Source organism: Montipora foliosa, chromosome 3, assembly GCF_036669935.1.
Source record: "Montipora foliosa isolate CH-2021 chromosome 3, ASM3666993v2, whole genome shotgun sequence".
Lineage (NCBI taxonomy): Eukaryota > Metazoa > Cnidaria > Anthozoa > Scleractinia > Acroporidae > Montipora > Montipora foliosa.
Window position 1 is genome coordinate 42,232,702 of NC_090871.1, and position 25,000 is coordinate 42,257,701.

At 39.8% G+C, this 25,000-nt stretch overlaps 1 protein-coding gene and 2 pseudogenes across 2 annotated transcripts in view; 1 reads left to right on the plus strand and 2 right to left on the minus strand.

The window, feature by feature from the left end:
• The window catches only part of LOC137994854 (uncharacterized), a 114,572-nt gene that overhangs the window by 49,341 nt on the left and 40,231 nt on the right, over positions 1-25,000 (plus strand). Inside the window, exon 2 of one of the 2 annotated variants that reach the window (XM_068840449.1) lies at positions 13,744-16,140. The exons of the other annotated variant lie outside the window; for it this stretch is intronic. Within the exon in view, the coding sequence (XP_068696550.1) occupies positions 13,744-14,630 (887 nt within the window). The 3' untranslated portion in view covers positions 14,631-16,140. Of the gene's footprint in view, positions 1-13,743; positions 16,141-25,000 lie in introns of those variants that run through there. 2 annotated transcript variants of the gene reach the window in all.
• LOC137994852 (uncharacterized) lies at positions 1,955-3,935 on the minus strand (annotated as a pseudogene).
• LOC137994243 (uncharacterized) overlaps positions 24,643-25,000 on the minus strand; it is a 4,834-nt pseudogene continuing 4,476 nt past the window's right edge.

Consider the following 25,000-nt stretch of genomic DNA (forward strand, 5'->3'; position numbering starts at 1 on the left):
TTGGCAAGTCTCCCAAGTTCTGGCACAGTGAGAAAGAACTTTACTCGGGCACTTGGCCTCAGGGTAATACCCACCAATCCTCCAGTGACTTTCATTGGTTGGTTGATGTACTCTAAAGCATGGTCAGCACCAAGGGCCAGTTGTGGGTGGGCCTCTTCTAGTGTGCTTGGTCCAATCCTGTACAGGGTTGGTTAAGCATTTGAACAGCTTTCTCGAGCATCGGTGTCAAGTGTGGATGTTGCTGATGTTGCTGTGAAAAGGCTTTGTGGTATAGTGTAAACAGGGCTTGGAGAGTAATGGCGTGGGTTTTTCTCCTCTCCTCACATGATTACTATCCATGAACTGTTTTACTGTTGCCGATCCACATAGACCATCTTTTTTGCAGCACAGGTCAATGCCACGATCCCATAGCTCTAAGCTGTGCCATTACAATTTGAAGTTCTCCAGGTTGAAAAACTAAGTGGTGTAAGTTATCACATGCCATTTGTAACTGCTTTGCAGGTTTGTAAAGGCCCAGGTCGAGTGACACCACAGTCTTTCTTGCTGGACCAACAACCTTTGTATTGATCTTTTGGGCCTGCATCAGTACTACTAGCAGGGTCTGGCATTCATGAGCAGGAGCAACAATGAGATGTGGTGTCCGGACTCTGGTTACTGACATTGTATGACTAATCAGTGAGTGATAACCTGACCATGTAGGGATGCTTAGAACATGCTCACCCTGTGCTGCTTGTGTGGAGATTAATGGGCTCTGTGGTTGTTTGCCTGCAGTTAGTGAAAGGTCTCACCAAAACTCGCCCAAGAAGCCAGACTGTATCTGGAAGCTTGACTCTTGAAGGAATTTTGTCCTCGTCTAGCAATGTGAAAGAAGGATACACTGTACTCTGTGGCCTGGAAGCAGGCTTGGGACAATCCATTCGTTCAGTTATTGAGTGTGGAAGCTCCTTGATTGAGCGACTCTGAAGTGGATCACCAAGCACCAGATCAGGTTTCCAGTCATGAAGTTGACTTCTTTGATAAACAGCCATGGCCGTTTGCGCAAGGTGCATTTACCGTCCATGGTATCTTCTGCAAAATCAACATTATCAACAGCAAAGAAAACAATGTGTACCTTGGACTATACCTGGGGGAAGGGTACATGCCATCATTGTCCACCATACATTTTATGGCGCTTCTCTCGATTTGTCTCCACCCTTAAGATTTTGTTGTACTCTGGTGCCATTCCAAAACCATGAAAAGTACCGGTATTTATCATCTGCTTACTTCTACTTGCTTGGTGGATCGCTAACCAGACAGCTAACTGTTGTGACATTTCACATGCTGATCTAAGAATGTCACCCCTTTTGTTGCTAACTTGACAGTCTGTCAAGAACATTGCTACGGTACTTTGGATTTTCAACAAATTTTAACAACCAAGATTTGACTTGAAACTACAGGAAAAACTATATTTTATGCCTGGAAAGCTAATTGTAATCTGATACCAAACAGTTTATTGCACCACCTGCTGCGTGGTACCAAGGCTCACTTGAGAAAATATATCTCCTGCTAGAATTGACCAAATTGAAAGGTTTTTATTTCATTTTAAAGAAGACAGACTGCTGGTTATTTTAAGCATAGAGATTTGACAAATAATAAAACCATGAAAAATAATGATTCAGTAAATTTGACCCAAAAAATTCAAGGCACATTATACTTCATAACTGCCATAATATGCATCCTATTCAAAATTCCTATTCTTAAAACACAAAACTAATTGACAGCAACAAGCCCTGAAAATTTCATATCAATTGGATAAAACGATCTTGAGATATCTTTTCTTGAAGACTAAAAACATTCTCAAGGAGAAAAATGACTTCAAAGTAAAAGTTATTGTTGCAAATTGACTTTCTCATTAATTATGCCACAATAATGACCCTCGTTTTCAAATTTAATACTTGAGGCTTGTACAATCATTTTAGAAGCCTCCTGCATCATAAGTAACTCCATCACCTTCTCTTAGAGCTTCTTCTTGGCGGCTGCGCAGAAGCTGCTCTCCTTGACGGCATTTCTTTTCTTTTGTACTCGCTTGCAGCTCTGACTTCCTCTTTCTTTTATTGTCTGTGGCAGTGGATGCCAGTCTTGTGGATGATCTACCAGGGATGGAAAGCCTTTCTATGACTCTCAGTTTACTCTTAGCTCCATTGTGAAAGTGGCATACTGCAAACCTTGCAACTTTCACACCATGGTGTTTGTGTTTTGGGCACCACACCCATACCATAGAGTTCACACACTCATTAGGATTTTGTTTTGTTCCCAGTACACACCTTTCCAGATGTTTTTCATCATTCAATGTAATAAAAGTAGGGCGAAGCACTTCAAGAAAGACTTCTGGTAAGCAGTCATCATCCTTATAGGTTGAAGTGCCAGTTGCTTCATCCTGCCTCATCCACACCACGATGACTCTCCAGGTGGACAGAAGCGATGCTGTCTGCCCGAATCTGATTTTACACAATGATTGAGAACAGCAATAATATTCTTTTTCATTGAATACCCCGCAACATCCACCTCTCTTCTTGTTGGGTTTGATTTTTTAATTGTATTTTGGCGAATGGCAAAACCATAATACTTCTGCAGCTGCTTTATTTTGCCCTCAGTTAGACGTCCTTAACCACCAATTGGTTGATCATCAGCCAGCTTCCCTTGTGTTCTAGATTTGAGGTTAAGGAGGTGTTTCCCATTCTCTTTTGCACATGTCCCACACAGTCCAATTTTTCTACTTTTGTTTCACCATAAACAGAATCAACAGAATTAAATGCTGTACTGTCTCCATCACAGACCATCCACTTATACCTGAGGTTGTGACGATCAATTGATCTACCCCCACAAGACAGAAGCTCCTTCACTCTCCATGGCTGGAGAACTACCAGCAAAGTTAATATCACACTCGTGTTCAAGAAGCCACTCTTCAAACTCTTCATTACTGCATTTTACTTTTTTTAATGTTCATTTCAGACATCATTTGGACAAGACATTAAAGTCCAAGACTTCACCAGTGTCTACTGAGACGGCACACACTACACCAGTTAATGATGTGAAATCTCGTTTAGCCCATGTGCCATCAAAGCACCATCCAATATATCCTGCTCATCTTTTTCAGGGTTTTTATCCAAGATGTGCTGTCAAAGTCTCTCTCCAGCATCCCTCAACTCTTCATTTGCTTCATTTTCAAGTGCTTCTAGGATATTTTCTACTTGTTTATAATATGCTGCTTTGGTGAGGCAAGGCATGTTCATAATGGTACAAAATGCAGCAAGACCTTCATAACCACTACCAAATTCAATACCATGATAAACTGCTTGGCGGTTGGTGTCATAAGATGTTCCCTGCTGTGTGACACTCGTGGATGTTGAAAGTGGTGTAGACTCATGGCAGGTGTTGCATTCCAGTTAAAGTTCTGACATAAGCCCTGCTCTTCTTGTTCTGTAATCTTGCAGAATTAATGTCCCTGCAATGAAAGACAAAGTACCAATAAGCAAGATTAGTGAGACAGCAGTAAAGTTTGAGTGGAACACATAACAACAGGAATGGACCACATTGTAAAAAGATGTTAATAGACCCAACTATTCCATGGCCTGCTGAGACATTCCATTCAAATACTAACACCGGTAACTGTACTTAAAAGAGATATGAAAGAGCTGATGCTTATGAGCCAAGGTCGAAGGCACTTCCCAGGATGAAACATGAAACATACATGTCTATCTTCAAAGTTTTTCACCTTCATTACACACATGCATGCTTGAGACTGCCTTCGATAATTGTTCTAGGTCCACCATTCTGTATTCCTCGCTTTCCCTGGTTTGGAAAGAACTCTCGTCATCCGAGCTTTTATGAGGAAAAATCAATCTTTTCATGCTCCATTTTGTTCCTTGATGGACCAAATGGTTTTTCACTGTGTGAGTCGGACGATTTTTCAACACCAAGTACACAACCAAGTTGTTCTAACTTGGTTGTGTACTTGTTTTGATATCATCGCAAAAACAAAAAACCTGGTCTTATCAAATCAAGTGGGCGGTTAAAAAAGGCAAACAAAAAATTAGGTATAATCCTAAAATAGATCGGCAACGTGCTCATTCACCGGGGTTGAGCAGTGAAAGGAAAATGAAATGGAACATCAGTGTGGTATAGCATTACTTTAACTTGTAATTTATAACATATTCGCCTTAGCTGCAGTGATTTATCACCCGACTCACAGCCTTTTCACTTTAGGAATGATTTCACCTATTGAAACGGTACATGAAATGTAACAAACACAAACATGTGGTGAGCCAGCCAAACAGTGATATTCAGAAGATGACCACAGATGTGGCAGCAACAACATTCATTCAAACAAAGTCTTGACTACTCAATCAAAGTGGACACTTGTCGCAATAATGTTGAAATGCAAAGCTGAATAAATTCTTCAGAAACCAGTAGTGCAATTAGACATGCAACATTTTCTTCGAGAAAAGGCCGCTATAAATTGATGTACAACAGTAAATACTCTGCCCTCCTTTACATCAAACTCTGTGTGTAAAATTTTGCACGCACCATGAAGAATTTTCATGTAATTATTTACACTCTTTTGTGTATCTTTTTTACTCTCATGTAACACACGCATAATTTGCGTGTAAAATTGGCGCAGTATGACGACTTGTGCAAATGATACGCTCATGTAATGCTGCTATTCCTGCAGTCAGTACTGTAAACATCCTATGTACCATGACCTCACTGACTTTTCGCTGAGATCTTTTCGTTTTCTAGCCCATGTTGCACCTTGGCAAGCAAGCCATTGCTGTAAAAAGGCTGTTGTACAATATTCTGGTGGTTTAGAAAGCTCAGCTCCTGGTATATTGCTTTCTTGGAACTTTAGTCATCGCACCGCACACACAGTGATGAAAGTGTGTCCCCCAAAACATTCAAACATTCAACAAGGCTCTCGACCCTGTTGCCCACACAACCTTAAAGTGGCCGATAAATTTCAATCGTCAAATGTTTCATTTCGATTCTCTGCTTGTCTTCAAGTATAGAACCGTAGTGATCTTTGAAAAACAGTTGTTAACAGTTGCATTGCTTTTGTTTAAATTAATCTGAATTGTTTGGTTCACCTCTTTGTGATGGTATTCCCAAGGGATAACCTCCATTTTTGCAGCAAAATACCAAAGTAAGATCTCGTTTGGATTCCAGTGCAAAATGCGGCAAAAGCAAATGTAGCAAAGTTGCTGAAGTATGCAGTAAATAGACAAATCATCACACATGTTGATGATTTTGCTGGTAAATTTTGCTTGGAAAACACTCTATGGAACGCTAAGCTATTAAAGAGATTTAGCATCATGTTTTCATGAAACGGCAAACATTGTCTTGCCATTTTCCGTTTCATGTATACTGGAGTGAAGCTAGTGACTTTAGCTTGGTGTGACCCACGGGCAACTCTGAATGGACTTTCTTAATCCCCAGTATTAAGGTAATAAAAATTTAAAAAATCCGAGTCTTTCAAACATTGTTTGTAGGAAAAAAAGATTTATAAAATTAAAATCCTTTCCCAAAGAAGCTGTGTTTTGAGAGAGAGTCAAAAGAGTTCAGGAAGAAGATTGCAGTAAGGAGTCAGTTATGAACGATCTACATGTACAACCATGAAACCGAATTTTCCCTTGTTTGACTTTGTTCTTGTTTTCCACAAACAACTTGTTACGTAGAAGAAAAATAAAAAGAACATTCAACTTCTCATACAACTCTGGGAGCTAATTTTGGGCTGCCACTACCAACTGAATTCAGAACCTTCCTATGGCTAGGGTATGCAATACAAACTGAATCAAGGGTTCGGTGGGAACTGGGACTCTGAAATCTAGTCAACAATAGCAGACAGCAAAAAAGCAACTGACAAAAGAAGTGAAAATGTGAATTACAGTAAGATCATTCGGGCCAGACCCCAGAGGCGTGTGAGAAAACATTTTCCACTTCTTTCTTTACTCAGCCAGTAGAAATACAACTTCTCACACAACTCTGGGAGCTATGGTCAAGCTGACTACCACAGTTTGCAAAGTCTGAGAGCCTGCCCCTTCAAAAGCTAATGCATGATGCTTTTGCAGCCACAAAAACAACAATGGTGTACTCAGTATAAGTATTCGACAATGTGGACTTCCATGGGGTGGAAAGTTCTATTACGATGTACTGTCCAACAAGGAACAATCGGCCTTAGACCTTTGCTAGGTTTTCCAAACTATCCTTCATGCAAGTTTGGCTCCCCTGCTTGTCTGTCCAGTTTCCAGAATTGCTTTGGTATTCACCTTCCTGGTTGTTTGCAGGTGTGCGCTCTGTTGTTTTCTTTCCATTTAAGTTATCGTTTTGCTGATATGCATGGCTCTCTTGCTTGTCTGCCTTGACCTTTGCATTTCCAGAACTACTTCTCTTTGGCTGGTGATCTGTATTTTGATTGTTTGCTTTCGTTTTCTTGTTGTTTTGTTTTCCGCTTTTCTGTTTCACAGTCTGTCCTTTCGGCCGTCGTCTTCTTGTTACAACACGCCATGGGTTCACATTTTCCTCAGCCAATTCCTCAGCTTTTGTTTTCGTGCTAGTGGCAGCTGTGCTTTGTCCTCCTAAGCCGTCATTGTTCCATTTAAATAAGGGAACAAAGTGATTCACCACAAACTCCCTGGACCTATCCGGCCAACCACTTGTATTTGTGCGCAGAATTCTCACAACTGCAGAGTCTGCAGGATTAGACAATTGCCTTGGATGGAAAACATTCTGGTAAACAGGTATGAGTCTATCGTTTTGATCAGGGTAAATCGTTTCAATAGGAACTCCAAGCACGCTTGCAAGGGCCATGATTTGTAAAGTTCCACTGTAGGACCAATTATTCGCTGTCCTCATGATTTCATTGTTAAATGCCTTTTCGAAGCCATACTTTGCATAAACATTAGACGAACTTGAAGCAAAACAAGTGAGATCACACAGTGTTTCCACAGACATAACATCCAGACCATCTCTTCCATGGTAAGTTACTGAAGTGTTGACTAAAACAGGGTGCTTCCTGTAGAACTCTCTGTTGTTGGCAAGCTCGAAACATGTGCGTAAACAAAGTTGATTGGCCAAGGGTTCGTTTTGACAAAGAGCCAAGCTAGCAGAATTAAAGAGAAAGTTGCCATTTCCCGTTGAACGCACTGGAACGTAAGATAGACCTAAATTCAAAGGGATGATACATCGAGAAATTTCGTCCACTTGACTGTACGTAAATTGACTTGTGGAAAAATGAATTTCACTGACTTCCAACGCAGATGGTGAACCCTATCTTCTTTCCATTTGCTCACATGTGGAACAGAATTGACGAAAATCGTTGCAGCTAGCTGCCAGATGTCTCACGTCTTGAAGAGCCATTTCAGAAGGGTAAATAGTTTCCTCACTGTCAACTGTATATAACTGCTGGGTTTGTCTCTGCTATCAAGAAGTAGTTAAAGTGCACTCTTTGGTAATTGGTGGTTATTAAATAAAAGGTGAGAAAATCAGGACAAACAAAGCAGTCGCTTACGAGTGTATGAGAAGGTTTGCATCATGTTGTTATTACATGAGATAAATTAACTCTCGCCTGTGAAGGCTTCCTGTTTCCTGGCTTCTCTTTAGTGCAAAGATTCAAATTAGTTCCAAGTGACGTTTAAATTTCATTTCTTTTAAATTTTTTTAGAGCTCTTTTGTTTCCAGCCTAAGAAAAATACTGTATGTAGGTTTTATACAAGTACTGATGTAGGGTTCAAAAAAGCAGCCGGCACTTTGACAACACTTTTCACTGAAAAAGAGGAAATGCCATGCTTTGTTGGGATCGGCCAGCTGAAATCAAAGTTGCTGTAATGTTGAAGTAATTTACATTAAGTTTCATTACCAACAATGAAGAAACGTCTTAAAATATTTTTCAAACATTTTAAGATGAGTTGGAATAGTAGAAAAAGGTTTGGAAATTTGTGCCGTCCAGGAAAAGTGAAATTTCGGAAGATTTGGGTCACGTGCTAGGCAACGGATGGTTGGCAGATCTCAGCATATAATTTACACACAAATCGCGGAAAGTGAAGAAAAATTTGATTTGTAGAATGTCCTTTTTCCTTTACACTTGAATCAGCGATGTCGGTGAAGGCATCTACATTTGGAAGCTGGAAAAAGACAAACAAATATCTCACAATTGATTCTTAAAATACGAACCTAACATGCAGGAATTTCCAAGAAGTGGGCGGCGAAATTTCCGGGAACAAATGCGTTCATTACCGGTTCCAGTATTGAGGCTACATGATCATTCAGTATTGACAGCCGGGAGAAAATGAGCCTTACCAAAAAAAAGCCTAAAAAATTAGGCCAAAAGCTGGGATTTTATTTTGAACCCTGAGATGTAGCCGGGGCAAAATTTCTTCCCTGTGAGTTTGTTACAGAAACTTACATATCACATCGTTTAAAATAATTCTAATTTTTAACCTCCTCTCAATTTTAGTGCAACTAACCCACTTGTGGCATTTCTTTATCTCTTATCGAAGCCATTCAGTTAGCGTATTTTTAGCATATGATCGTTCCTTCTTTTTTTTTTTTTTTTTATCTAAAGAGCTGCCTGGGGACTTCAAAGATAGGGAAAATAAATAAAATAATTTGTTTCTTCTGTTAAAACAAGGAGACTTCAAAAGGTTTTAGATTTTCGCACTTATTGATGTTATAGAAAGCCACTTGGGAATATGTGTCAACTCCTTTGTTCAGTTAAATATCACAACATAAATATAACATAAGTAATCTATCACACCAACTTCCGTTGCTTCGTTGCTAGACATAATGTCGGATCTACTTGTGTATGTCAACGAGATTGTTTCTTGTTCCGTAATCTTCAATACTTTGGAAGTCACTTTAGAAACGTTTCGCCATGAAACATTTGACACAAGTCGATGATGTTCTGAATTTTCCATACAAGTTTACTAGAATGGTCAACAACAAACGTGTCATTGTGGGTCTTAAGCAAGAGAGAATCTTCAAGTTAAAGCAGTGCATTGAAGAATCAGATGAAGGTGAAAGTGCTGTTTACTTGGTTCGCGAAGATACAAACGCAAAGGTCTTAGGAGAGCTCAATTATGTTCAAGAACCAAACCAAGTAATTCAAGGAGCAATTAATGTTGCATGGACAATAAGGAAAACAGAGTACTTAAAGGATGAAATGGAGAAAGTTAACCAGGAGATTAACAACACTGAATGCCCTGTTGACGTTCTTAAAAAGTTTCAGTTGTCTGCAAAGACCTTGAAAAAGAATCGGGAACGTTTGAACGTTGAAACAGCTTTCACATCCCTACAAGATCTTCAGCAAGAACTCACAAGTGCCAGACAAGAATATTTTGACAGTAGCAGCAAGTCTGAACACCGAGCAGAATCAGTCAAAGTGGACCAACTTGAGAAAAACCTCCAGTCACAGCTGACCGAGATGAGTAAAGCACAGGACGCTTTGAGAAAATCAATAGATTCCTGAAGAAAACTGTTAAATCAACTCCAATGAACGAAACAAAGTGATTCAAAGGAAGACACTGATGATGTTAAAAGTGACGATGAATGAACTCAATGAGTGAGTCATGCATTAAACAAAACTAAATTATACCAGATACATAATATTTTGCAAAATTATTGTTAAAGTTAATTTTTTTGGCAACTTTAGCCGTTTTGTTCTGACGTACATATTACAATTAATGTACAGAAATAGACATAAGGATAAAATTTGATAAAATGAACTTGATCACCAAGCTGACCTGCAACTTGTAAAATAGTTCTTTCTTTTTTTTTTTACGCTTTCCCTGACTGGTCATACTAGTTGAAAATATCTTTCTCCAGGGGTTTCCAGCGCATTTTGTTTAATTCCACAATTTAGAAACGGTTCAATAAATGCATAACATTTGATTTATCCACCCTTTTAGTTGTCCTTGTGATAGCATAACTTTCTGCAAATAAAATGTATACAACAGCGATCGTTTTATGAATAATATTATTGACGCCAAAATAATCCATCATTTGTAATGAATTATGGAGATTTAAGTGCAGTCTTAACATTTACTGACCAGCAGTCATTCTCACCGCTAAACGACACCCAGCCTCAAAGAAATTTGTTGCTTGCCTTTGAGCCACGGACGGAACCCAGAGGGCGACTGTTATTGTTTTTTGGCGCGATTTACTTCCTCCAATGAGTAGTAAAACCCCTGTTTTAGTATTTCCAGTTTGACGTAACAGACGAAACCTCAACAATCGCATTCCCCGAGGTTGTGATCTTTTCCTCAAAGTAGAGAAAATTTGACTTCCGGTTCCTGTCCGTGGTCTAAATGCCACCAAAAAAAAAAAAAGAAAAGGTAGTCGCAAGCAATCGTTGAGATGTTGTGAAATTGCGTCTCATCGCATTTTCTATGAGCTGCTACCCCCATTAAAAATTAATCCTATCAAAAATGTGTTTACTGCATGTGAAGGTAGCGAAAAGCGATAGTCAAGTGAACGGAAGTGTTGGTCGGACGTAAACGATACAAAGCTGGAAGTCTGGGGACAAGACTCCGGTTGAGACCGCCACTTTAAATGTTTTGAATCCATTCCAAAATGAAAAACACATCGTTCTTAGCTTCGGGAGATTGTAGATTGAAGCTAATAATGTTAACTTTATCTCAATGGCCAGGAGTACTGACTTTTGTTTCAAAAGAACGAACGTAAGTACAGTGCAGCCCAAAAATAATGCACACGCAAGAAGGGGCGCAAGAAGTTCTTGTGCTGCAAGAACACGCAAGCAGTCAAAAGAAGTTAAATTGCGGTTTATCCGCAAGAACATTCAAAGCGCAAGAAGATAGAAAGCTTGCCGCAAGAAGTTACGAACTTAACTGTAAGACGCAAAAAGCGCAAGAAGTTAGGGGGTTCGACTGCAAGAGTAGTCGGTGTTGCTTGTCTGAGGTGATTACGGATTATTTTCAAAAGGAAGGGATATAATGGTATGTTTCCTCTTGGGAAACATTCGATGGGCATGAGATCAGAACTCTATGTTTGGTCATCCCAATTCATCGCAGGCCGTATTTAACGCACTCGCTTAAAAGAAAGACCTGTGAACGTGAATGTTTCAAAGCAGTAACTACACTGTAACTTCAATCATGCCATTAACTATCAACAAGCAGGCTCGCAAGTGTAACAAACCACTTCTAAAGAATGAACATTTGAGTGTTTTAGATTGAATGCGTAGCCATTTGCATATGATGCTGGAAGGTGACAATGTTACGTGTAAGCAAATGTCATGTGATATCTTCATCTGCAACAGAAAACTCGTGGTATCATAACAATACTAATAATAAATAACAAACAAAAGCTTCTGCATCTATAACTCCTTTCAGAAACGCTTATCAAGGGAACTACATTGTAGAATTATCATAATGCTGAGTTTTCAATAAAGAAACACAGAAAAATGTTGAGGTAAGTGGCTATGGGGTTGCAAATGGAAGAATTTGGGAAAAAAGATAGACGCATAACAATATCTGAACACAAGCAAGATTTTAATGAATCATATGTTGAGTAGTGCTTATTAACATTGCTAATAATTTTTAACCCAATAAGATTAACAATTTTACCTGGGGGTTTTAACAAAAAGTTCAATAGAGATAGAGGGTGCATTTCTTTGGGGTTATCCGGATCAGGATCAGTGATCCAAGATCAGTGGTACATAGTGGTGCATCAAAGGAACTGATGAATCCTCTGTCGTCACAGATTCGTTCGTTCCTTTCATGAACCATGTGAGTAATCTTGGATCACTGATCACGATCCAGATCACACCCAGAGTGTCATCATAACAGATTTCAGGAATAGCAAACAGAAAGGTAACTCAAAGACAACAGAGTTCAATGTACAGGGAAGTTCAGGTGGTATCGTATGACTTTAAATACCAGAATGTTTGAGGTTTTGTTATTATGGACCTTGTAATTTTAAATGAATAGATGAACTTGACATCATGCAAAGTGCTAATCCACTGTACAAAAATGTCCAAAACAAACATTGTGAGCAAGTGAACTTCGTGTATGACTTCGTGTTATAGCAGACAAGAGGAGTTGTGAGACCTGCTTCACCCTGACTTGCTAGGAAAACATTGAACTTCTGGCACCAATCAAAATTCAGAATGACTGTGACAATTCAGAACTGATCTGTCAAGACAGTGCTTTTAGGGGGTCTACAGATGTGATTTGAACTCTGGGTCTCTGAGGATGTCTGGTGGTTATTTCATTGATATCAAGTAGCTTTAACTATAAACGTAACAAGTATCAGTTCTCTTGAACTGTCTTCATAAAAATTCAACAAAGTGTACATGTAAGCTAAATTAATTTAAGTGTACTTTGGTATTTTGAACATGCACAAGTAAATTTTTCAAACAACCAAATGTCATGAGGTTATACAGTGTGTGTAGTTTGAAGTCTGAAAAATTTACAAGCGCTTATCACATGAGAAATCATGTTATTACTTACTCGTAAATGTATACATGAAAGATACACATTTACAATAACTCAACAAACTTACAGTAGATAAATTTGGCAGTATTGGCTAAATGAAATGTGTGCTATCAAAACTTGTCCTTTTAGCTGAAATCTTAATCAGGAATTCAATTTTGATCGGTTTATCAATATACATTAACATATCCAAGGTTTTCTTCATTTCGTTTTGCTCAGCTACTGTGTGTATCAATGAGGACAATCTACTTTTTGTGAATCTGATTGGTTTCTAGTGTGATCTGTTGTTGGTGAGCCAAGTTTACATTTGTACTTCAGTTGTTACTTTTGCACTAGTGATAGAGAAAAAGGCACCTACAACCCCGGACATTAATCGTTGGAACACTTGACACTTCAGGACACTATACCCCTTCCCCCCTTACAAAGTTGGGGAATACCGCGAGTTTTGCAGGAAAATGTGTGATCACCAACTGTTTTCAACTTTGTGAAGGGGGAAGGGGGAGATTCGCATAAAGTGTTCCAACAATTTTGACCGGGGTTGTCTATAAAACAGGAATTTGAAGCATGTGGTCACGCCAAGAGGGCACAGAAAAGGAAGTTATTTTGCCGTTGTTGAAGGTAAAGGAGACTTTTAAATTCCATATTTGAAAAGTCTTTTCTTTTCCTTTAGAGAGACTCTGATTTGTAGATTCAGAGACAACTCTGAACAAAGAGGAGTGTCATCATAACGACTTTGTTTAATTAGATTGAAAAATGAGAATATATGTTTACGTTTGTGTTCATGCTTGTTTGAAGACGTTTCGTGGTGGTCGATATCGCTAAAATAGTGAAAGAAATTTGGTGAAAACAAATGCAAATATGACCTCTCAGGAGAATGAAGCTGGACAAGAGTGTATAAGAGACGACAATCTAAGCAACAGACAGCATCGCAGTGTGTATCTGATAACGTACAGCCAAGCTGACGAGCAGATAGTTTCGTCGCGTGAGTCCTTCGCTGTAATAATGCTGGATGCGTTTGAAAATTCTGATCCAGAAACACAAAGCCGTGTCGTACAATGGGTGTGTAGTGAAGAGAGTCATAAGAACGGGGGCATACATTACCATATGGCTGTAAAACTTGATCGTTACTGGAGATGGCTTAAAGTTCGTAATTATGTGGACACGAAGCATGGAATAAAATTGCATTTCTCAAGCGTTCACGCAAATTATTATTCTGCTTGGAAATATGCAACTAAAGAAGACAAACAATATTTTCAATCACCAGATCATCCCGATTTCAAGCCTCCAAAAACGCAAAAGGCAAGTGAGACCCGTGTTGGTAATGGGAAGAAAGAGCAAAAAGCAAGCAAGCGCAAGAGAAAGGCTCGCTTATCAGTGTTTGATGTTTCCCAGCTTGTCGTTGAACGAGGAATTAGAACACGAACTGAACTTCTAGTTCTAGCCAAATCTCAGAAGAATGAGGGAAAAACAGATCTCGCAGAATTCATAGGCAATCGCGGGTACAAAGCAGGCGACGAGGCCTTAACTATTGGTTGGGACATAGAAGAAGCCCCTTCTAACCTTCAAAGAAGTCAAAGAACTCGTATGGAAATACTGCATGCGGTAAAACATCAAGATTGCGTTGAAGGATGCAACACCCAGTGGTTATGTATGGCTCGAGATATTCTGCAGCGAAATGGTATATCAGAAACAGAATTTGCCGAAGCAGTACGAACTCTTTTAATTAAAGGGCGTGGCAAAAGTAGGAACATCCTTCTTATTGGCCCACGTAACTGTGGTAAGACATTCCTTCTAAATCCTCTGAATACAATATACAGAACATTTACAAATCCGGCAACAACTAGCTTTGCCTGGGTAGGTGCTGAATTATGTGAAGTAATTTTTTTGAATGACTTTCGTTGGTTGGAGAAGATTATCCCTTGGCACGATTTGCTATTACTTCTCGAGGGGCAAACTGTACACTTACCAGCTCCCAAGTCGCACTACTCCAAAGACATTGAATTTAAGCATGATGCACCTATCTTTTGTACAGGAAAAGAGGAAATAGTTTTTGTGCGAGGTGGGACAATAGACTCCATGGAGACTGATATGATGAGTTGCCGTTGGTGCATTTATCGCTTTCACGTCCAAATCGCGCCAAGTGAACAATGAGAGATTCAACCTTGCCCACGCTGTTTTGCAGACCTAATTGTGCCTTCTCAAGAAAACACCATCGCTAGTTCGTAAAATCTTCCGTAAAACATTGCCTAATGCGCTGAGAAAAATAACCGTTGTTTTCAGTAATGATGTATGAAATATCACTGATCTTTAAGAGCGCGAACGGACGACACGAATTACCATGACGAATTACCATTGTTATCAACTTCTTTAAAATACAGTCTACCGGTTTCAGTTATAATAATCACTGTAAGAGAACTTCTGTTTGAAAAGCACTATATACTATCGAAGCTTGTTTGGAATTCCCGATAAAATTAGCCGTAAACAATGGGATCTTAGAGGGTAATTCGTGAAAATTAAAGAAGATCTTAGTGTTAGACATTTGATACTTTGAAGAACATGAATTACCATTTTCAACTGAGGTCTGTACAAGAAAACAGCAAAGTAGGACGGTAGAGCTATCGCAAGTGAACATGTATGTTGAAAGTCATTAATCTTGAGCAAAAAAGAGGTTTCTTTCACACCCTGTTGTACTTTCAAATGGCCTTTTCTTGATGGTCATTCGTTGAGGCTCTCTGTGGTAATTATTGATTTGACCAGCCGTGTTTATGTGGCGTCTGCTATGAGCAATGCGCTAATATCATAGAACGTACATGCAAATGCTTAACTTTCCCATTAAATTCGCTGTAATAAATATTTGTCGGAAATCATGTTTTCAAACTTCGTGGCTTTAGTTCAAGGGGGAATGAACCAAAAGTTTCTGTCCAAGTTTTTATTCACTTTGAAACGATTTGCGTGCAGACGGTCAATATCGTATTAACAAATACTTAATTACTGCTTACGAATGAAGTACTCAGTTGGAAATTCATACTTTCCATAATTCGTTCTGTTGGATTTGTCCAACAAATGGTTGGAATATGTACCTGGTTAAAATTAATATTTTAGGCGGTTTCCCTTACTTAAGAGTACATCATGTAGTCTCTTGTCCATTGAAGCAATTAAATTGTTAACTGTGGTTAAGGGAATTCCCGCTATTGTACGCATGACTCGCTCTTTAAATTCTTGGAACGTTTCGCTTGTGATACGGTGCAATTTGGCTTCTTCTCGTAGTGCATTATTTGCAAAGTGAAAGAAATTTTCAATAGGAGCCAAATCCGGACTTCTTGGGGGCAATTTCAACAACTCAGCCTGAGTGCGACTCATGGCTCTCTTTGCTGCCGCCGAATTTTGACATGGATCACCGTCTTGAACAAAAATACGCCCCGGTCCCTTGTCTGCAAGATCAAACATGCGATTAAAGTTTCTGTCTATGAAATCTTCAAAATATGACCCGGACATTTTCTCGTAGGGTTCACATATAATAACTCCCTTTCCATAGCTGATAGCAACCATAACTTTCAAGACTCGACCACCCGTTCCTTCTTTTCGTCCTTTCGCTGTACATCCAATCTTAAGACCCTCGGACATCTTCCTCCAAATTCTTCCTTTAGGAGCACAAGCTTGATCTAAGGGATTATTTTTGTGAGCAAACGAAGTCCCATCCAAATAAAGACACCTGCTCGGTCCAAAAGTTTTCACATGTGTACCTTTTCCTGCAGTGTCTTACAAAGGCTAATCTCTTCTTAAGGTCATCCTTTCGTAGAAGTCCCTTTTTCCGCGCTTGTAAGTAGAAATAACCTTCTTTGTTTAAAAACCTTGTCACTGTGCGGACAGAAACATCTGCAATAGAAAGTCCTGCTTTTTCCAAGACCTGCTTTGCGTTGAAATTGCCTTCTTCATTGCGAAGAGCCACTAGGCATCTGAGGAGCTGCCGCTCCTGTCTAGCACTTAATGTTTTAGGCCTTCCTCTTGTTGTTTGATTAGAAGGTGTTTTCGGACATTTCTTCTTTCCGAGTTTTTCTCTACAGATCCTTAACACACTACTTGGTGAAACGTTACAAATATCAGCTATTTTTCGAACGGAGAGACCTTCAATATGCCTTAAGGAAAAGACACGAGCTCTAATATCACTATTAATGCGACTTCTAAATACCATTGCTATGCACTCTACTTTTCACGTTCTGTTTTCATAAATTTCCTTTCCTTGACTGTTATATAATATACCATGCAATTAGTTAAGGAATGTCCCAGTTTAACGTAGAACATAGCATTTTTTCTTCCAAAAAATAGAATAAACAGCCTAGAGTCTTCACAAGACACACGAAAAGCGTGACGCACAATGTTGCCTCACTATCTCTCTGGAACTTTCCGATCTTATCACGTCTACAGACAACCCCGGACATTAATCGTTGGAACACTTGACACTTCAGGACACTATACCCCTTTCCCCCTTACAAAGTTGGGGAATACCGCGAGTTTTGCAGGAAAATGTGTGATCACCAACTGTTTTCAACTTTGTGAAGGGGGAAGGGGGAGATTCCCATAAAGTGTTCCAACAATTTTGACCGGGGTTGTAGTTGTTTTCAGCCAATCACAAGAGTGTAATTTTTCATGTATATCAGTATTGTGATGAATTAATTAACATCAAACAAGTAACTGAAAAGGAGCTTTTGTAGTCTACGCCATAAAGGGCTAATAGACCTGTATTGTTACCAAGTATAAACATGAATGCTTGTCTGAACCATTATGAGGAGAATCTAGAAGACTTCGAAGCTCACAGGATGTCATGAAATGTTAAGGTCTGAATAATTTTGTGCATTACTTGGTCAAAACATAATACTAATCACATTTTAGTTGTAACATTAAACTTCTAGGTTCCTATTCATTTTCAATAAAAGGAAATCTGTTTGTTTCTCAGTTTTATGTATTAGTTCCCCAAAGTTCGGAATCAATCACAATAGACAATTAGCACCAAGATTTTCATGTTAACGACAAATTGCAGTTTCTATTAGGCATTAGACGTTTGTGACTTGAAAGAATTATATTTAAGCATGTACTAAAAAGACTGGTTTAGTAATTTTCTTTCTGAGCATGTGGTATGAACTGGCCACTGGCTAAAAATTATATTTAAGCATGTACTAAAAAGACTGGTTTAGTAATTTTCTTTCTGAGCATGTGGTATGAACAGAACTTGAACATTAAAAACGTTGAGGGTAAGGTAAATGGCTTACATGAAACATGACCGCAGGGTTTATTCATGTGACTTTTAGCAGTTCCGATCGATCCACTGAAAACTTTGGTGCTAATGTATGTCACTAAATGTTGCGCAACTTAGCGGGAAAAGCTTCAACGAAAGGCAAGTTAATATCAACGAAAGTGACAGCTTAAGTGTTTACCTTTCAAAAATACTAAAGTTCTGAATGATTCTCGAGACGCTGTTATAAGTGACACTTGCAGAATCAATATTGAGGATCATTTCAACCAGGCCAGTTTCGAAAGTTGCTCCTAGATCAGGGAAAACTTGCTTCAGGACATCTTCAAAGGCAGTTAGCTGAACTTCTTCGTCTCCAGACTGAACAACCAGTCTTGCACAAAGTTGCCTTTGACACTTTTCTGTCTTCATGTGTGCTCCACACCTTTGGCACTGTATGAGCTTCGCAGCTGTCTTGTGGGCCATGCGTCGTCCGCAGTTTACGCAGTAGAAATAAGTTTCTACAGAGTGCACACTGTTGATGGAAACACCTGTCAGAATTGTAGTTGTACTCTTGTTGCTATCGGGCATCCCATGCGTTAGGGGGATTTCGTTCAGCTGAGGTTGGTGAGAAACTTCTCTGAAAAGAGAAGCTGGGGTCGAGCTCGATTTCCTCACTCCATTCCAGGTTTTGACTTGCAGAGGAGCGATTTAGTACACTTTTTCCACCTGTAACGCTTGAATGAATTCTGCCCACAGACTGACAGTTATTGTTCCTGTCGTATCTCCAAAAATAGCGTCTGCCACTCTGAGGGTTTTTGTTCTGGAAAGGGTAGAATCAGCTTGGTGTAGTAGTTTTCCTGAGGAGGTAACCAAGTCGCCATCGTTTGACTTTGCATCACGTGGCTACTCTCGATTTCCTGTCCGCTTCTACATTCTGTATTCCTGGGATGTAGCGCGCTGTCACAGAGATATTGTGGGTGAGGCACCAATCCCATAGATTTTTGGCTAGGTAAGATAGCATGGGGGAGTGTGTCCCTCCCATTTTGTTTATGTAGGTTCCTGCTGAAATGTTGTCCATCAGTAGTAATACCTGAGCCTTGGCTTTGTTCTTGGTGGAGGGACATTATGGCTAGTGAGCCTGCTAGGCAATTGATATGGTATGAAGTTTCTTCGGGTAGCTATCTGCCTCCTGTCGACATCCCTTGACAATAGGCTCCCCAACCTTGATGTGAGGCATCAGTCTCTATGACCAAGTCTGTTGATTGTTGGAACAGGGCTTTCCCATTCCATGCTACTAGATTGTCTTTCCACCACTGTACCTCTTGGAGGCACTCCACAGAAACCTTAAGTACTTTTGGTGATTCTGCCATATTGGGACTGTCAGATATGCGTCTTTGAGGTCTATTTTCACCATGTAATCCCCTTTCTTTAAAAGATCTTTCAACATGTGCATGGACTCCATTTTGAAGTGTTCGTATTGGATGAAACAGGTTGGGGGTTTTAGATTTATCACTGGCCTGTGGCCCCCACCTTTTTTGGGTATTACAAAAAGGGAGCTGATGAATCCAGGTTCCTGTAGAGAGTAGGGTTGAACAAAATGGACTGCCTCTTTTGATAACAGTTCCCAAACCTCCTGATCTATTAAGGTTTGATGGTCCAATGAACATGGGATAGGAGGGGGGTGTTTTGTTGTACAGGATTGGCTAGAAACTCTATTTGATAACCAGAGACTAATTGGAGGACCCACGGGTCCTCTGTAATCTGTTCCCATACTGCTAAAAAATGTTTCAGCCTGCCTGAGGCAGGTCGTTGGGGAAATTCAAAAAGTTGCTGAACATACCTGAGGGAAGGTGACTTGGGCGAGCCGGAACTATTGATGTGGTTTGGGCTGATATAGCCCTTGGGACTGGGTAAATGGGGCTCTGCTCCTTCCCCTGAATGATGTGCTTGTGGTCTGATAGCTTGATGTGGGGCGAAAGGAGCCTCGGTAGGGGGCTCTGTATTGACCTCTGCCAACCCTGAAAACGCCCGTGGAACCTTCGGGGGGCAGTGCCACGAAAAAACAATTTACCAGCTTTCTTGGCATCGGCCACAGTATTCGCTGTTTCAGAGTGAAGTTTTAAGCGGGACTCGAAACCATCTCCAAACAGCTGCTTGCCTGAGTCTGGGAAATCTTCTTTCCCCAAAGATGCAAGGATTGGATTAACTTTTGTCAAAACTTGTTCTCTGCGTTTAGATGAGACCTGGGTAGATGTATCTCCTACCAGCATAATGGCCTTCTTAACACAGCCAAACGTGGCATCAACTGTGGCTTTATCAAGAATGATTTCTTCATTCTCTATGGACTCCTGCATGAGTGTAAAGTTTTCATGTAGTGCACAAAGCAGACCCAAGACATCGAGAATTTTGTCTTGTATGTCTCTCAGTGACTTATCTTAAGTTTAGGCCCCAGAAATCATGAAATTTAGATAAGTGTGTAAGTTGCGAGTGAAGGCTCCCTCTGATGCTGGCGTTGGGAATTCTCGAATGATGCTTCCTCGCTCGAAGCGTTGTAAAGGCTTTAACAAGGCTTTAAGCAATGTATCAACTTCCTCACCAGGTTGCCAACGAGAGTTGGGGGACAAAATGCCGTCAGGGTTGTTATCCTCTGATCTGCTTGTAAGCTGCTGGCGTAAGAAGTGGATTTATCGCCACGCAGGCGTTTAGATTGAGTATTCTCATCAAGCACCACAACATCGATAGGGAGATGTCTTTTTGTTGCTCTGACTTTGCCGGTTTGGTCCACAGACTCTACGGGAGATTGTTGGGCCGACTGGCCCACAGGCGCTGTGGCTTTTTCAGCTCACGATCGGTCGATCACGTGGTCTGGCAAATCTTGCTTAATTACAGATAGAATCGTTTGAGACAGGGTACTTAAGATGGACTGGTTGGCAATGAGAGCCTGAACCGCCGATTCCGTGGGAGAGTGATGGGTAACACTTACTTCAGGCGGTGGATGGCTGTGGATTTCTTCAGCCGCATTGACTGCGTTTGCATCCATCTTTTGAGTGAATGAAAAAGACAAGAGCCAGTGGCGAGTCAGCGGCTGATATACATTGCGAAGTTACCATTGTGTTAGACTTTAAAGTTATTGTTGTATTGTTGAGGTTTCAAGAGTGAATAAAGAGACATTGCATTGTTAAATTGAGACGAGTGTGTTGAATGAAGTATAATTGATGCACGTAGGCCATCATGGGAAGTGTTGTTTTTTTGCGGCGATGCAAACTGGTTGATTTTGTCAGTGCTACTACAGGGCAGACTCTTGGGACTATTACTTGTTGGCGTCTGACTAACGGAGACACTCAGAACAGGTCTTGCGATTGCTTTTTAGGAGCTCTCACTTTAGGCGGCATGTCTCTACACGTACGTGGATTGACAAAGGTTTGCAGTTCGAGTGAAAGGGCGGTGGTTTCAATGGTCAATACAGACAAAAACCTTACCACTGAGGAAACAGGGTTCTTAGTCGAGTGTTTTGATTGGTGCTTTTCGATCCAAAGTGCAAGGAAGGTCAAGGAGTGCATCTTGAATCCATCCTATCCCAGTTGACAAGAGAAAATAAGAACATCTTCATTATGGGTGACTTTAACATTAACTTGCTATCCTCTGAAAGCCATCCTGAATCCAATGATTTCATTCTTATGTTAAATTCGTTTTTTCTTCTTCCATATATTCTACAACCAACTCGTATAACTGAAAGATCTGCAACCCTAATTGATAATATTTTTGCAAATACATATTCTATGAATGCTATCACTGGAAACCTTGTCTCAAAAATTTCTGATCATCTTCCTCAGTTACTTATTGTTGATAACATCAAAGTAAACTACAAAATTTTAAATTATTATAAAAATGATTATACTAAATTTGATGAAGATAAATTTATTAATGAATTCTCAGCTATCAATTGGGAAAATATCTGCAATACTGATTTGGATGCAAACTCTAAATTTAATATTTTTTATGATCAAATCTCTCAGTTCATTAACTCTCATGTTCCACGTAGAAAGCTTTCTAAGCGTGAAATTAAATTATCCACTAAACCCTGGATTACCAAAACAATACTTGCAAAGATGCAATATAGAGATAAGGTCTATTCACAGGTCCTTAAGTGTAATCAGCCAGATCCAAACATGATTCTTCTTTGTAAGAAGCTCAGGAATAGTGTTGTTAAAGATATCAAAGTATCAAAGTCAAAATATCTTAAGAACTACTTTCTGTGTAATAGGAATAATATGAGAAAAATCTGGTCAGGAATTAGATCAATCATAAACGTTAGTAAAGTTAAAGCTGGTTATATCCCCACCCTGTTAGAAAATGGCAAGCTTATTGACAATCCTTCTGCTATTGCTAGAACGTTCAATAACTTTTTTGTTAATGTGGGTAAAAACGCGGACAAGGATATATCCCATGGGAGCTACTGTCCTACTTCTTTTCTGAAGGGAAATTTCCCTGAATCAATGTTTCTTTCTCCTGTTAATTCATATGAGGTTGAATCGTACATATCTCAAATGGACAGTACGAAATCTGTTGGTCCATATAGTATTCCAGTACCCTTGCTAAAAACCCTTAAGGCTCATATTGCTCCAATTCTATCTTGCCTAGTCAATGAATCTCTTCTCTGTGGCATTTTCCCTGAAAAACTTAAATTGGCCAAAGTAACGCGAGTCTTTAAGAAAGGTTCTACATAAGATAAAGACAATTATAGGCCAATATCAGTTCTATCCGTTTTCAGTAAAATATTTGAGAAAGTCATGTATAAGCGCCTCTATGCCTATCTTGAATGTCACAACATTCTCTACTCACTTCAGTTTGGTTTTAGACAGAAATGCTCAACTAATCATGCTCTTATAAGTATTGCTGAATCAATTCGCTGTTCTGTTGACAATAAGGAGTTTGGCTGTGGTATTTTTATTGATTTAAAAAAGGCTTTTGATACAGTAAATCATTCTATCCTTGTGTTGAAATTGCATCATTATGGAGTAAGAGGCAAAGTTTATGAATGGTTCCAATCGTACCTCTCCAGCCGAAAACAGTTTGTGTGTGTGAATGGTCATGAATCTGACTCCCTACCTTTAACTTGTGGTGTTCCTCAAGGGTCTGTTCTTGGACCTTGCTGTTCTTGTTATATGTTAATGACTCATTTTTGCCTAACTTGATCGATCTTGATTGCATGTATATTTTCTTTCAAAATACAATTTGTCAGAATGTCCAAACGAAAATAAGTTCAAAGTTCACCGAATTCTTTCCTTGGAGAAAAGCAAGATCAGGAAATTAACAAGACGCCTGCAACGCCTGCTGCAGCTCCGACCAAAATAACACAGAAGTTTCAGGAATCATGGAAAGAAAGGTACAAATGGCTCCAGTTTGATGAAAAAGAAAACAAAATGTTTTGCGAGTTTTGCACGGAATTTCCAAACGGAAAAAACATGCAATATTCCCTGAGGATCGGAACAAATAACTTTCAAACTGACAGCTTAAAGGCACACGAGGCCAGTGAAGGACACACTATGAGCTCAGCAGCTAAACGTGCAAGCGAGAGACCAAAGGAGGAAAGACCCTTGTCTCCTGCATTGAGCAGACTTGATGAAGAAACTTTAAAGAACATGGAGTTTCTTTTTAACACAGCATATGCTATAGCTATTCCCACAGTTGTGTTCATTGCCAAAAAAGAATGGCTTAAGCCTCGGAATCACATATATGAATGATCACGCTTGTAAAGAGTTTTGTAAACACATCTCTAATACCTTAATATTCTTTAAGTACTGCTAAGTTTATATCTACTATGGCAGATGGAGCAACAGATGTGTCATGTTTGGAAGAAGAAATAGTGTGTGTGAGATTTGTATCAGGTGGGGCTCCAAAAACGTGCTATGTTGAGCTGGAAGAGGTTGAAAGTGCGAAGGCATCAGGAATTCTAATGGCAATGCAGAAATTGATAAGCACAGGTACTGATGGTGCATCTGTGATGATGGGTAGGATTGGTGGTGTAGTTTCATTAACAAAACAAGATGCACCTCAAGGTATTGGGATTCACTGTGTACACATAATTTAGAACTGGCATTCAGTGACACTCTGAAATCAAATGAAACCATGATGAGCATCAACGAACTTTTAAATGGTTGTTAGAAACACTACAAGTACTCCCCGAAGGCTTTGAGAGAACTGAGAGAAATGGCAGAGGCAATGGAAATCAAAGTGGGAAAGCCAACTAAAGCCAGTGGAACTCGCTGGGTTCCCCATCTGCTGCAAAAGAACTTTCCAGCGATTGTTTCTCACTTTGAGCACACAGCAGAAGCTAAAGATTCTTCAGCAGAAATGCAAGGACAGGGAAGAATCTTGGCAAAGAAGCTCAAGGCTTACAAATTCCAGCTTCACCTTCATTTAATGTGGGACATGGTAGAGGAAATATCAAAGATGTCACTTATTTTTCAGAAGGATGCTATCTCTATTTCACAGGTGAAAGCTGAAAATGAGCGAGCTAGTCAAGCCTTAGAGAAGATGCGAAGACGGCCTGGAAGACATCTTGCTGCCTTTCAAGAAGAAGTTGGGGATGGAACAATGATCACGGGGGTCAGTCTTACAAGGAACACCACAGATGACAGATTGTTTGAGCAAAAAAGCAAAGCAGCAATCATCATTGAAGCATAGCAATTTCTAGCCTTAAGATTTGAAGACTTCAGTTCCCCAGTAATAAAAGCTTGTGGTGTTATCAGTAATCATAAGTCTTGGCCAAAGGATACAAATGATCTAGGTTTGTACAGAGAAGAAAAATTGGGTACTGTGGCTCAGCACTTTCAGGTAGTCCTCAGAAACAATGCTTTCGACTTGGAAGTAGCAAAGGATCAGTGGCTATCTCTTAAACTGCACTGTTATGACCATAGACCCATAACAAACTTAAGTCAGGCTGAGTTCTGGGTAGAAGTGTTCACTGAGGTGCATCCGGATGAACTTGATCTCTCTCAAGTGTTGATGGTGGTTGAAATTTGCCTGGCAATGGCAGGTGTCCTCATCTTGCTGTGAAAGGGGATTCTCTTGTATGGGGAGACTCAAATCGGAATATCGAAGCTCACTTGATGTTGAAACTGTTGACATGCTCATGAACATCTGCCTCAATGGTCCACGTCCTGAGGACTTCACAGGTGAAAGAGCAGTTTTGCATTGGAACCAAACATCTCAAAGAATGCGAAAGCCTTGCTTAAAGGATCCATGACCTAAGCCTAAGCCTAAGACAGCAATGGAGATGATAAAACTG